The sequence below is a fragment of the Lissotriton helveticus genome, chromosome 1_1, assembly GCF_964261635.1.
Source record: "Lissotriton helveticus chromosome 1_1, aLisHel1.1, whole genome shotgun sequence".
NCBI classification, from domain to species: domain Eukaryota; kingdom Metazoa; phylum Chordata; class Amphibia; order Caudata; family Salamandridae; genus Lissotriton; species Lissotriton helveticus.
Window position 1 is genome coordinate 226698767 of NC_136057.1, and position 12757 is coordinate 226711523.

At 47.0% G+C, this 12757-nt stretch overlaps 1 protein-coding gene and 1 long non-coding RNA gene across 2 annotated transcripts in view; one reads left to right on the forward strand and one right to left on the reverse strand.

The window, feature by feature from the left end:
* The window catches only part of LOC144768635 (uncharacterized), a 104616-nt gene that overhangs the window by 16309 nt on the left and 75550 nt on the right, over positions 1-12757 (forward strand). The gene's annotated exons all lie outside the window — the stretch shown is intronic.
* On the reverse strand, positions 4582-5520 carry LOC144810322 (olfactory receptor 5J3-like). Its single transcript, XM_078673815.1, has one exon. It carries the CDS (start codon positions 5518-5520, stop codon positions 4582-4584), a length of 939 nt encoding a protein of 312 aa, XP_078529941.1.

The window sequence follows — 12757 nt, forward strand, 5'->3', positions numbered from 1 at the left end:
TCAGTTCATATACGAAGTGTGGTTGCGCTGCATCAGCTAATCCTATGATATGCTCTTCTGAAACTCTGGGGTGGATCCCAGGAGCACATACGATTGGTCAGTGTGCAGGGACCAGTATCCATTACTATGTGAGGCTCATTTGCTGCTCCTGTATGGATCCTCCCACCCGCTACGAAGATCATACTATGGCTCTCTGTACAAAGCCAGTTCTAAAAGCATGCTTCTAAAATGTTCTTGCGTTAACGCTACAGCATGTTTAGTGGCTTGTTGTACACCTTTCATGGTTTGCTCCTATGCCATTCATTGGTGGTCCCCTTAGAGCACAAAACTACAAACTACAATGGGTTATAGACTTCAACTGTCAATGGATTGTTCCTCTGCTATTCCGAGGTAGAAACTCACAGCTTATTCTTACAGAGGTTAAATACTTCATATTCCTTTGGTTCCTTCTTATTGTCTCCTGATTTGATTCCCCCTCGATTAACACATACAAAGGCTAAATATGCGATGCACATTCTAAAGCAATGTCATTCATTGATGAACCTCCGGTGCCTATAATCCTATTGACTGGAAGATGTACATTGCCATTGCTGATACTCTGTTGCTTCTGGGTAGCTCCCAGAGTATATTCAGTGACGTGTTGCATAATGGCTATTCCTGTGAGCTTCTCCTCTGCTTTTCTGGGTCACACCTCCTAGAGCACATACTATGACTTCTGTACGTATATTGGATTGTTACATAATTGTCATTCCACTGAGTTGCTCCTCAGCCATTCCTTGGCAAACTCACAAACTCATAGACTATGGGTAATGATATACAGTTGTTTCTACTCTCTGAATGAACAACAGTTTTTATAATATAGTTAATGGAAGCAGGCATAACTGCACTCTTCCTATACTTCATGTTAAGTGGGCCTCATTATGAGGGGCCCCATCTGTTACTGGGACCGACTGACCTCCTGTTGGCCATCCCAACCCAGCAATTAGAATGTTTGGTCAAACTCCCATTCTTTACAATGGCAGCATGCATTCTGACCAGAATCCCTCTAGGTGCCTTCCACAGGTGCAAGGATCAACAGGAAGGAACTATACTATAGGTGCCCCCTCGGCCTAAAACTGGAGGCCTTGTAGCCATGGGGTCCACTTGCAACTGTCTTTCTGTGTCCGAAAGGCCGGCACGGAAAGGATGTTAGAATCTGACATTGTAATCCCTCAGGCGGAAAGAGCCACCCTTCGGATTATTGGGCGCTTTCCGAATGGCAGACGGGCTCCCCAAATCCGTCGGAAGTCATTCGGAAGCCCAGTTTGGATTCTTTTCTGACCGACTACCTCCAAATGGGTCGGTCAGAAATTAATACGAACAGCTGATTATGATGCTGTAGGAAAAGCTTGGACAGAGGTTCAGAGCTGGTTACTAAGGCGTCGTAATCGGTCCCCTGGAGTTACTGGCACCACTGTTATAGATACCTCTAGGGGTTGGCAAAAGGCAGCCAATATTCCATGCCACTCACAATGAGGGTGTTACAATGAAGGATGAATAATACAGATGATTAAATGCTGTGTTTATTAAGCAATCATCATACAACCTCCAGTCTCACCTCACAGGCTCAACTGATAAAAACATTAAAACTTAGTAATGTGGCAGTCACGGCTGTACAAGCACAACAGAAACACTTCCAACATATACTACACTGTATTCATAAACTCGATGGGCCTCATTTACCAGCTTTCGGCATAGGGAAGTGCCACAAGCCATTTTGCTGCGCTGGCATACCACAAAAGAAAAGGACAGGAATGCACCGTATCTATCAAATATGGTGTATTCCTGTACTTTACTCTATCGCTGGCAAACTATTGTCTGCCATGTTCCAATGCAAAGCGATATCAAAGGAGATGATGGACGGAGTGTTTGAGCAAATCAAACACTTACCCCCAGTCAACTGATCTGGGTTTTATTCCATCATCATTCTTTAGCTCACTCCACCACCCCAGTTCAGACATGGCCGTATGCAAATCAGTATGATCGTGTGCCTCATAGGAACAGTCCAGCCCGAACTTCCAAGCCATGTCTTCCCTGGACCGTAAACAAACAACCTGAGACCGGTTTCGGGTTCATAACCCTCACCAGCCAGGCTATCTTGAATCCAGTGGCAAAGTGAGCAAGGGACCCACGTCTGGGGATACCCTGTCAACTTAGGGCGAACAAAGCGATACCAAAGGGGGATGATGGACGGAGTGTTTGAGCAAATCAAACACTCACCCCCAATCGACTGATCTGGGTTTTATTGCATCATCATTCTTTAGCTCACTCCACCACCCCAGATCAGACATGGTCATATGCAAATCAGTCTGACCCCGTGCCTCATGGGAACAGTCCAGCCCGAACTGCCAAGCCATGTCTTCCCTGGACCGGAAACAAGAATTCTTGGACAGTTTTCAGGTTCATAACCCTCATCAGCCAGGCTATCTTGAAAACAGTGGCAAAGTGAGCAAGGGACCCACGTCTGGGTATTCAAGCTAGCCTGGCTGATGACGGCTGATTAGCCAGAAACCGGTCCCAGGATGCTTGTTTCCTGTCTGCTTCAACAGTGAATGAAGGTACAGTCTTCTGTCTCTAGGAAAAACATTTAAAACCATAATTCTAGGAGCTCAAGCTGTTTTCACTCATCTCTTTGACTGCCAGGAATTAGTGATCATGCCCACCACATCTCTGAAACCCACAAGTCTTGCCTAATTAGCAACTCAGCTCCATCATGAACTCCTCAGAACCATGGTTAAGTGTATTATTATGCACTTTTCATGCTACAACATATCTTGCACGGTTCTCATAAAATATATATTAAACTTGTTATGAGGAAGTTGGAGAACTGCAATTTGTTGTACTCTGGTCTTTCGAAGTCGTTTATAAATGTGCTACACAACTTAAATATCAGGGAGCCAGATGTTGCCTGAACCCAAAGAGGTCTTAGTAGATAAATCTCCCTGCATGTCATAGTCAGGTCTCACAAGAAAATCTGGGCATTTGTCAGGCAGACAAGCAGAGCTTTACCAGAAATTGGGTTTCCATCACTGCACATCACCAATCTTTCAAAGATCTGTTAAGATATCATTGGTGCCTGTCTGAGGAAAATTATACATGTTTTCTGCAGAACATTATAAAGCAATCAGATTCAGCCTCATAAAAATATAGAAGTGAATTTTGTATATTAAGCTTACATTCTTGTGTGTTCCGACAATTATTTTGCAACACAGCTCAAAACAGCTAAAAGTGTGGCTCACTAATATCTTGAGTCCTGTTTTAGATATCAGAACCTTAAACAACATTCAAATTCTGGGAGACTCTCTAATGCACATCAGCATGAAAATGCAAAGAGGCCATCTGAATTAGTTAACTCACTGCACGCCATATAAATATTATATTAGAAATATATAATATTACTCCATCAAAAACACATGAAGCAAGTTTACCTGGTGTGGATTTGCATCTGAAAAACAGTGGTTGAAGAGGGGCAGTAGATGCAAGCGGAAGCACTGTTTGGTCCTCTGCCCCCTCTCCAGCATAACAGGGGAAGCAGAAAACACTGTCATTAAAGCATTAGCCTACAATGCCATTGGAAACTTTCTGCCCATTGCCCTCTGCTTCTATTGACCAGCACCACCCAGTTGACACTAAGGGCTTGATTATGACTTTGATGGCGTGAGAGTGCTGCCATGCTGCCACCACTCCCACACCACCAAAGCTGTGTGAGCACCGACATCGAGATTTTGCATGTTATCATTTCTGGTGGGCATTTCTTTGGTGGTCCCACAACTGTGTCTGTGAAAATGGGCACCATCATGGGAGCACCAAAGGCAGCTACTGCAAGGGTTAGACTCGGCAGTCCATGCAATGCAGGAAGTGGAATGTATGGACACAGGGGAGCACTAAATGTGCCCCCCACTTTCATTCCTTGCACTGGGCCAAGAGACGGCCCTGTAGGCCCCCTTTTTATCCTCACTGCCAGCAGTTTAATGGCGGTAAGAACCTCCATGAGACCAGTGGTGGCAAGGAAATCTGTAATATGCTTGGTGGTGCCGCAGGGCACAACGCATACTGCGACCTTCAAACCAGCACACAATCACCAGGGATTTCTGATCTAGCATTTGTGGCAATGCCATGGATGTCTGACCACATTCTGCAGTTGGACCGATGCACCACTGTGAGTTTGGCATTCGCCGGACTGCAAAACTCAAAATTTGGCGCTTAAGTCCCTATTCACAGCAGGGCTTAAATGCAGGGGTAAAATGTCAGTGAATTAGTAATTAGTATCCAGGAGCACAGGCATATTTTGACCTGGCATTTCCAGGCTTGCAAATTCATTCTCCACTCTCGGAACGGCGTCCTGTAATACAAGTGTAGTAGTGTGCACCTGGATTCAGATTTCAGGTCCTATATATCCTAGTACCTAGTACCAATATGATGACTTTGGCAAACATGGACAAAAAACATTTAAAGCTTGTCTTGATATGTAAAAAATGCCGGAATGTATATTTAAATAGGGTTTCATTCTCTGTTAGGTCTTGGCCGTTGCAGTACTTTCCATCACTGGGTTTTACATCTCCAGGTCAATATCTTCCTTGCAGCTTCTTTTACTTCATTGTTTCTCAGGCTGTATATCAGAGGGTTCAAAGCAGGTATCAGGATGGTGAGAATCACAGTAACCAGTTTGTACTGCCCCTCAGAAGAGCTTGCTTTCGGGAGTATCTCATTCAGGAAAACACTGCCATGGAAAAGAAAAACACAGGTCAAATGGGAGATGCAGGTGGAAGCAGCCCGGCTTCTCCCTGCTGTGTTACCCATCTTCAGGATGGCTGTAATAATGTATACGTAGGAAAAAAATATAACAAAGAGAGAGCCTACAACTATAAAGGAAGCAAATACAGAAAGGATCAATTCATTTGTCATGATGTCAGTGCAGGACAGCTTCAAGAGCACTGGATAATCACAAACAAAGTGGTTCATGACATCAGGACCACAAAACGATAACCGATAAAGACCACTGGCATGTATCAGAGAGTTTATAAAGCCACCTAGGTATGATCCTACAACCAACCACAGAATCATACTATTGTTCATGATGACTGCATATGTCAATGGATTGCATATAGCTGCATAGCGGTCAAATGCCATTGCTGCCAACAGGAAGAATTCTGTGCTGGCAAAGCCACTAAAGAAAAATATTTGAGCAATGCAGCCAGAAAATGTGATTATCCTTTTCTCAGTAAGAAGATCAGCCAGCATCTTGGGAGAGATAACAGAGGAAAAAGATAAATCCAGAAAAGCAAGTTGGGTGAGGAAAAAGTACATGGGTGTGTGGAGCTGGGGGCTGAGCCAGACAATGAGAATAATGCTGCAGTTGCCCAGCAGAGTAAAGATGTAGACTGAGAAAAACAGTAAAAAGAATGGAACTTCTAGCTTTGGGTCATTGGTGAATCCGACGAAGTAGAACTTGGTCACAGCGCTTTCGTTTCTGGACTGCATGTCTTTGGATGATAATATTTATCTAAGAGAAGAAGACATATAGCAAGTACATCAGCTTCCATACACTATTTTCCAATGTACACACATTGAAACCATAGTCTGTGCAAACCTGTAGAATAATGAATCTCACTAATTATGATAGTCAATGTCGCAATGCAAGTACACTTGCAGATAACAATTCATCTATAGATTGAAAAAGATACTCAAGATTCTCCACTTAAGAATGCCCGTAAGCCATATGCGACATGCTTTCACCATATGTCTCTTAGCATTGCTGTCTCAGGTGAGAACTGTCATAAGCTAATTTTTTAGGCTCATAAGTCATTAAGCAGTTTAATAAGAAATCCCACCTGATATCACTACAGTACTGGTTATTTATGCTTTCAGTTCTCTCTGTTTTAAGTTCTCTATGTAGTCATATTTATTATTTCTTCATTTAATAAGCAAAATAAAGTTACATTTACTATTTTAAAATAAATATATATGAACAATATACTCCCAATCTTAGAAGACAATACGATGTTGACACAGTTCATTTTGTCATACATGTTGTAACAGTATACTTGTTACGGTGTTATAGTTATTGAATATTGATAGTTCCTAAAGGCCTACATCCCACATGTGTATGGAGAATGAGAAGAAGCAAAGCACTTAAAATAATCCTGTGAAAAAATTGTTGGTACATCCACCAACAGGCACAACCAACAATATATTTTTTTACTACTATTACTCCAATTGCATATTACTTAAATATCCAGAAACATTATTTATTTTCCTCATCATCCTCATATCAAACACATGTGCCAGTTTTTCATGTTCAGACAGCTTTAGATATCAATTGGCAACATACCTATTGTACAGAATATAAATTTGGGTTTCAATTAAAATCATCACTGTCCGTGTATACCCACAACCCGATATTCTGGGTAGCGTAATAACGGGCATCAATCAATCAATCAACACCATTTGTAGAGGACACTACATACCCGTGAGGGTCTCAAGGCACTGGGGAGGGGCGCTACTGATCGAAGAGCCAGGTCTTGAGTAGCCTCCTGAAGGTCAGCAGGTCTTGGGTCTGTCATAGATTCAGGGGTAGGGTGTTCCAGGTCTTGGCGGCGAGGTGGGAGAAGGACCTCCCGCCAGTTGTTTTCCTTCGGAAGCGCGGGATGGTGGCGAGTGCGAGGTTGGCGGAGCGGAGCTGGCAGTTGGGGTGTAGAAGGAAAATCGTTTGTTGAGGTAGGCTGGGCCGGTCTTGTGGAGTGCCTTGTATGTGTGGACGAGGAGCTTGAAGGATATCCTCTTGTTGACGGGTACCCAGTGCAGGTTTCTCAGGTGGCGGGTCATGTGGCTGTGGCGTGGTACGTGGAGGATCAGTGGTGCCGAGGCGTTTTGGATGCGTTGCAGTCGTTTGATGAGCTTGGTCCGGGGTCCTGCATAGAGGGCATTCCCGTTGTCGAGTCTGCTACTAACTAGGGCCTGGGTGACTGTTCTTCTTGTTTCTGTTGGGATCCACCTGTAGATTTTGCATAGCATGCGGAGGATAATGAAACAGGAGGAGGAGATGGCATTGACTTGTTTGGTCATAAAGAGCGTTGGGTCGAGGATGATTCCTAGGTTGTGTGCTTGGTCGGTGTGTGTCAGGGCTGCCCCCAGTGCCGTCGGCCACCAGGAGTCGCCCCAGGCTGAGGGGTTGGAGCCGAAGATGAGGACTTCTGTTTTGTCCGTGTTCAGCTTCAGTCGGCTGTTCTTCTTCCAGTCGGCGACAGCCTTCATTCCTTAGTGGAGGTTGGCTTTGGCGGTGATGGGGTCCTTGGTGAGGGAAAGGATCAGTTGAGTGTCGTCGGCGTAGGAGATTATTTTGAGGTTGGGTGACGTGTGCAAGCGGGCCATGTAAATGTTGAACAGTGTCGGGCTAAGGGAGGAGCCCTGGGGTACGCCGCAGATTATCTCAGACACTTTGGATCGGAATGGGGGGAGGTGGACACTCTGGGTTCTGCCGGAGAGGAAGGAGGTGGTCCCTTCCAGGGCTCTGTCTCGGATCCCTATGGCGTGGAGGCGTTTGCGTAGTATGCGGTGGCAGACGGTGTCGAAGGCGGTGGAGAGGTCCAGGAGGATGAGGGCTGCGGTCTCACCGTTGTCCAGCAGTCTCGGTGCTGTGGTTGCTGCGGAATCCTGACTGGGAAGGGTCCAGGATTCTGTTTTCTTCAAGGTATCGGGTTAGCTGTCTGTTGACAATCTTCTCGATGACCTTGGCTGGGAACGGGAGCAGAGAGATGAGTCTGAAGTTCCTGAGGTCTTTAGGGTCAGCCTTGGGTTTTTTGAGTAGGGCGTTGATTTCGGTGTGTTTCCAGCTTTCTGAGAAGGTTGCGGTCTCAAGGGACAGATTGATGACGTTGCACAGGTGGGGTACGAAGGAGCTGCTGGCTTTGTTGAATATGTGGTGCGGAAATGGGTCTGATGGGGAGCCGGAGTGGATTGTGACCATGGTCTTGATGGTGTCATCGATGCTCACACTGGTCCAGGCTACCAGGGGGTCTTGATCGATGGTGTGCGGAGAGATTGATGTTGTTGCTGTCTGTTGGGGCTGTCTTGGTGTCGAAGCTGTCGTGGATGTCTGGTATCTTGCGGTGGAAGAAAGTGGCGAGGGAGTCGCACAGGGCTTGCGACAGCGGGATGTCGTTGGTGTTGGAGCTGGAGTTGGAGAGTTCCTTCATGATGTTAAAGAGCTCCTTGCTATTGTGGGCGTTGTTCTCAAGATGGTCCTCGAAGGAGGTCCTCTTGGCCATCCTGATGAGGTGACAGTGGTTGCGGGAGGCGTTCTTGTGGGCTGCGTGGCTGTCCGGGGTCTGTTCGCTGTGCCATTTCCTCTCTAGCTTTCCGCAGGCTCGCTTGGAGGCTAGGAGTTCTGGGGTGAACCAGCTGGCCCTCTTGCTGGTATCTCTGTGGGGGGTTTCTTCAGCGGGGTGAGGGTATTGGCACAGTCGTCGATCCAGCATCTGAGGTTGTGCCCAGCGTCGTTGGTGTTGGAGGGTTCGGTGGGTGGGCTGAGAGCGAGGTTTCCCTGAAGTTGGTCTTCGGTGATTTTTCTCCAGCAACGGCGGGTGATCTGTTGGGTACGGTGGTGTATGGTGTGTTTCTGGAAGGAGAAGTGGATGATGCGGTGTCGGTCCAAAGGAGTTCGGTGGTGTGTCTGAAGGAGACGTGGGGGCTTGCGGAGAAGATGGGGTCAAGCGTGTGGCCTGCGGAGTGGGTGGGCATTGTGATGAGTTGTCTCAGTCTGAGGTTGGCGAGGTTGTCAATCAGGGTTGTCGAGTTGCTGTTGTTGTTCTCTAGGTGAAAGTTCAGGACTCCGAAAAGGATGTAGTCAGTGGAGGTCAGGTCGTGCGTGATGATGAAGTCAGCTATGGAGTCCCTGAACTGGGGTCAGGGTCCGGGGGTCTGTAGACGAGGGTGCCTCTGAGGGTGGTGTTGGGGTCTCTGTGGATCTGGAAATGCAGGTGTTCGGCGGAGCTGAGAGTGTCATCAGTGCCGGTCAAAACCCTGATGCTGTTCTTGTGGATGATGGCGATTCCTCCTCGGACTCCGTTGGTGTGGTCTCTGCGGGTGATCTTGTAGCCGGCAGGGATGGCTATGGCTTTGTTGGGTGCAGAGAAGTCATTCATCCATGTCTCTGTGAGGAAGGTGACGTACGGGGATGTTGTGTCGAGCAGGTCCCAGAGCTCGACGGCGTGTTTGTGTGCGGAGTGGGTGTTCAGTAGGATGCATCTGAGGTGGTTGAGGTCTTTCTTGGCGGGTTGTTCAGTGGCTCTGATGGTGTTGAAGCTGCAGTTCTGGCAGGTAAAGGGGCTTTGTGTGCGTTTCGGGGTGGCCTTGAAGCAGGTGTGGGTCCTTCCGGGGTTGGGAGCGTGGAGTGTGCTAGAGTCATAGTGGTGGTGGTCGTTGTGGCAGGTGTGGGGACACGGAGTTCTGGCGCTGGGTGCGGCCCAGGCGCGGACGGGCGCTGACGGGCTTGCCTTAGGCGCACCTTCGGCGCGCCAGCGGCCACCATATATGGGGATGTGGGAGGGAGGAGCAGCTGGGAGGCGGAAGGCAGGAGCAGCAAATGTTAGCTAGGGGAGACAGGAGAAAAATGGGCTTAAGATACAAAAATCTAACAGAAGTAAAACGGGCAAAACAATGGCAGTGAGGGGGAGACAGAGGAGAAAAATGGGCACAAGATACAAAAAATTAACAGAAGAAAAACGGGCAAAACAGTGGCAGTGGGGAGAGACAGAGGAAAAAAGGGCACAAGATGCAAAATCAAATAGAAGAAAAATGGGCAAAACAATGGCAGTGAGGGGCAGACAGAAGGCAAAATGGGCATAAGACATCAAATCGAGCAGAAGGAAAAACAGTGGCCAAAACATTGGCAGCGAGGGGGAGACAGAGGCAAAAGCAGGCACAAGATACAAACCTAGGGCCTTCCACGGGCCACCAGGATGAGGCGCAGGTGGTAGCCTGCGAGTGGAGGAGGGACTCAATTTTCAGCAGCATCAGGGCACAAAGGCGGAGCTCTGTGGTGGGGGAGCGGCCTACCAGCAGGTCAAGGGTCGCTCATAATTCTACTAGCTGGACAAAGCTTTGGTTGGGTTCATCAGTAGCCACCTGATCACCAGCAAAGGCATATAATATATTATTTTGCCAGGCATATATTCCCGTTAAACCACAATCAACTCACCACACAAAATGGTCGACGCACATATTAACCACCTGCTCACAGACTGCGGTACATAAGTGTTAAATTCTATTCACTAAGTGCCCGATGTAGGAGCCCTAATACCGGTCGGAAACGGCCAATTTCGGCCGTTTCCGACCGGTATTAGGGTTTTCTAATGTGGGAGCATGCTTTACAGAATCGGTATTTTACCGAATCTGTATTTACAGATTCGGTAAAATTACCGAGTCGGTAAATACAGACTCGGTAAAAATACCGATTCTGTAAAAGCACATGTAGGTAGCACATCTTTGAGTGCCGCAGGCCTTTCAGATTCGGTATTTTACCACCCAATCCAATTGGGTGTTAAAATACCGAATTCAGGTGTGCATGCACATGTGTGCATGCACACCTAGCCATGTGACAGACAGACATGCCCTTAGGGCATTTCTGTGTGCCACATGGCGCACATGCCTATTTTTGGGGTGCCAGAGGGTGTCAAAGTGACACCCCCTGCACCCTTGCAAAATTCGGTATTTACCGATTCTGTAATTACAGAATCGGTATTGCCCATTGATTCCTATGGGCTTTAAGGCCCATAGGAATCAATGGGCAATACCGATTCGGTATTTACAGATTCGGTAAATACCGAATCTTAAAGATTCGGTATTTACAGAATCTGTAATACCTACATCTCCCCCCTTCATATTTACCGACTCTTAAATACCGAATCGGTAAAATTCGGTATTTAAGAGTCGGTAAATATGAATTACCTACATCTGGCCCTTAATCATTACCCGAACAAAATTAATTAGAAATTGCATGGTAGGGGGGCGTGGCTAAGCGCCCGATCCGGATGGCGGTGCGGCGGTAGAGCTCCGTCCGTACCAGAGTTGACTGGCGGTTTGCGCCCACCAATTTGCACCGAAGAAACAGCGCAAGACATGCGACAGCGCCAGGCTTCCGATGTGAGGACTCCCGTCGTGGCTTAAAGCCCCCACACCTGTACTTTTCAGCCTTCGTTCCGGTCGCGGCTCTGCAGCGGCCGCGGCCGCCATTTTGTTTTCCGAAACGGCGCTTTTTACCTGCGTGGACTTTCTTCACGTCTGCATTCCAGCGCCATGAAGCTTCCTGCTCTGTCCTCACCCACTCTACTATTATGGGGACATCTTTTGGATTTACTCAGGTGACTTTTCTTTGCTTTTTGGCTCCATGATTGGCAAATATTTCGTTTATCTCATTCTCCTCAGAACGAGCCGCCATTTTGTGCTGCGCTTTTCCTCTTCGCAATTTCTTTGCGCTCTAAAATAGGAGCTGCCTTTCTTCTCTGGCTACTTTGACATTTTTCTTGTGTCACAACATTCATTGACTCTTTTTTGGCCCTTTTATAAGATCTCCTGCACTTTTTGGGCGCTGCTTGCTTCTACTACCTATTTTTTATTCATTTAGAATCTATCCGTGCGTCTTCTACAATCCATTTCACGCACGCTTGAATGGCGCATACTTCCAGCAGGACCCCTAAGCGCAATTATATAAAAAACTCCAAACTATTCACAGCGCTAGCTCATTTAGAAGCTTCTGCACCTTCCAGCGCCAGTGACACTCTATCCACAATGGATGTTCCTTCACAGAATTCCTCTAAAACCACTCCAAAGAGGTTAAACCCCCCCCCTTCTCCCACGAAATCCTCCTCAGACATTTCCATGGCATTGTTACTTGAGGAGATTAGAGCATTGCGTCCCTACATGGAGGAGACTAATGCCAAGTTGCAAACGCTAACTGACAATTGGTCTCAGATGGATGCCAGGGTCTCCAATGTGGAAAAGTCTGTCTCATCCCTTCAGGAATCAGTCATCAAAATTTCCCACATGGATTCGCAGCTGTCCTCTCTTCAGAAGCAGGTGGAGGACCTTGAAAATAGAAATAGACGTAATAACCTTCGTCTTTACGGCCTGAAAGAAGGTTGCGAGGGGAATGATCCTATCACTTTCTTCAAGTCCTTTTTTCCCAAGCTTCTGCACCTACCCGAAGGCACTACGCTAAATATTCAGCGTGCTCACAGGCTTGGCCGACTCCCCTCTTCTACTTCTTCAACTGCAAAGCCTAGAGGAGTCATAATGTATTTTCTAGAATACACAGATCTTTTGAAGGTCCTCTTGGCTGCTAAAGCTTCTCCACGCCTAACTTGGTCTGATTCCACCCTTTTCTTCGCCCAGGACTACGCCAAAGCCAGTGCAAGTCGACGCAAAGCCTTCCTGGACATGAGAGCGGATCTTCGATCTATTGGAGCAAGATATGGCCTATTTCTTCCTTGTTTATTCAAAGTTACCCACAACAATAAGACCACAACCTATGAAGATCCTGTACGACTCCGAAGCTTCCTCAATTCTTGTGGTCCTGTTAACATGGAGTTCTCCAGTTCCGGCTCTTCATCCTCATTTCCTCCGTGACTTTTCACATTGTTGCCATTGGATCTCCTGATGCCCTGTTAACCTTTTATCCATGTTCTTCGTTGTACCGATTGTTACTCCTCAACCCTGTTTT

Excerpts from the sequence above, each read along its gene's own strand:
- LOC144810322 (XM_078673815.1), bottom strand. The coding sequence starts at position 5,520 with ATGCAGTCCAGAAACGAAAGCGCTGTGACCAAGTTCTACTTCGTCGGA.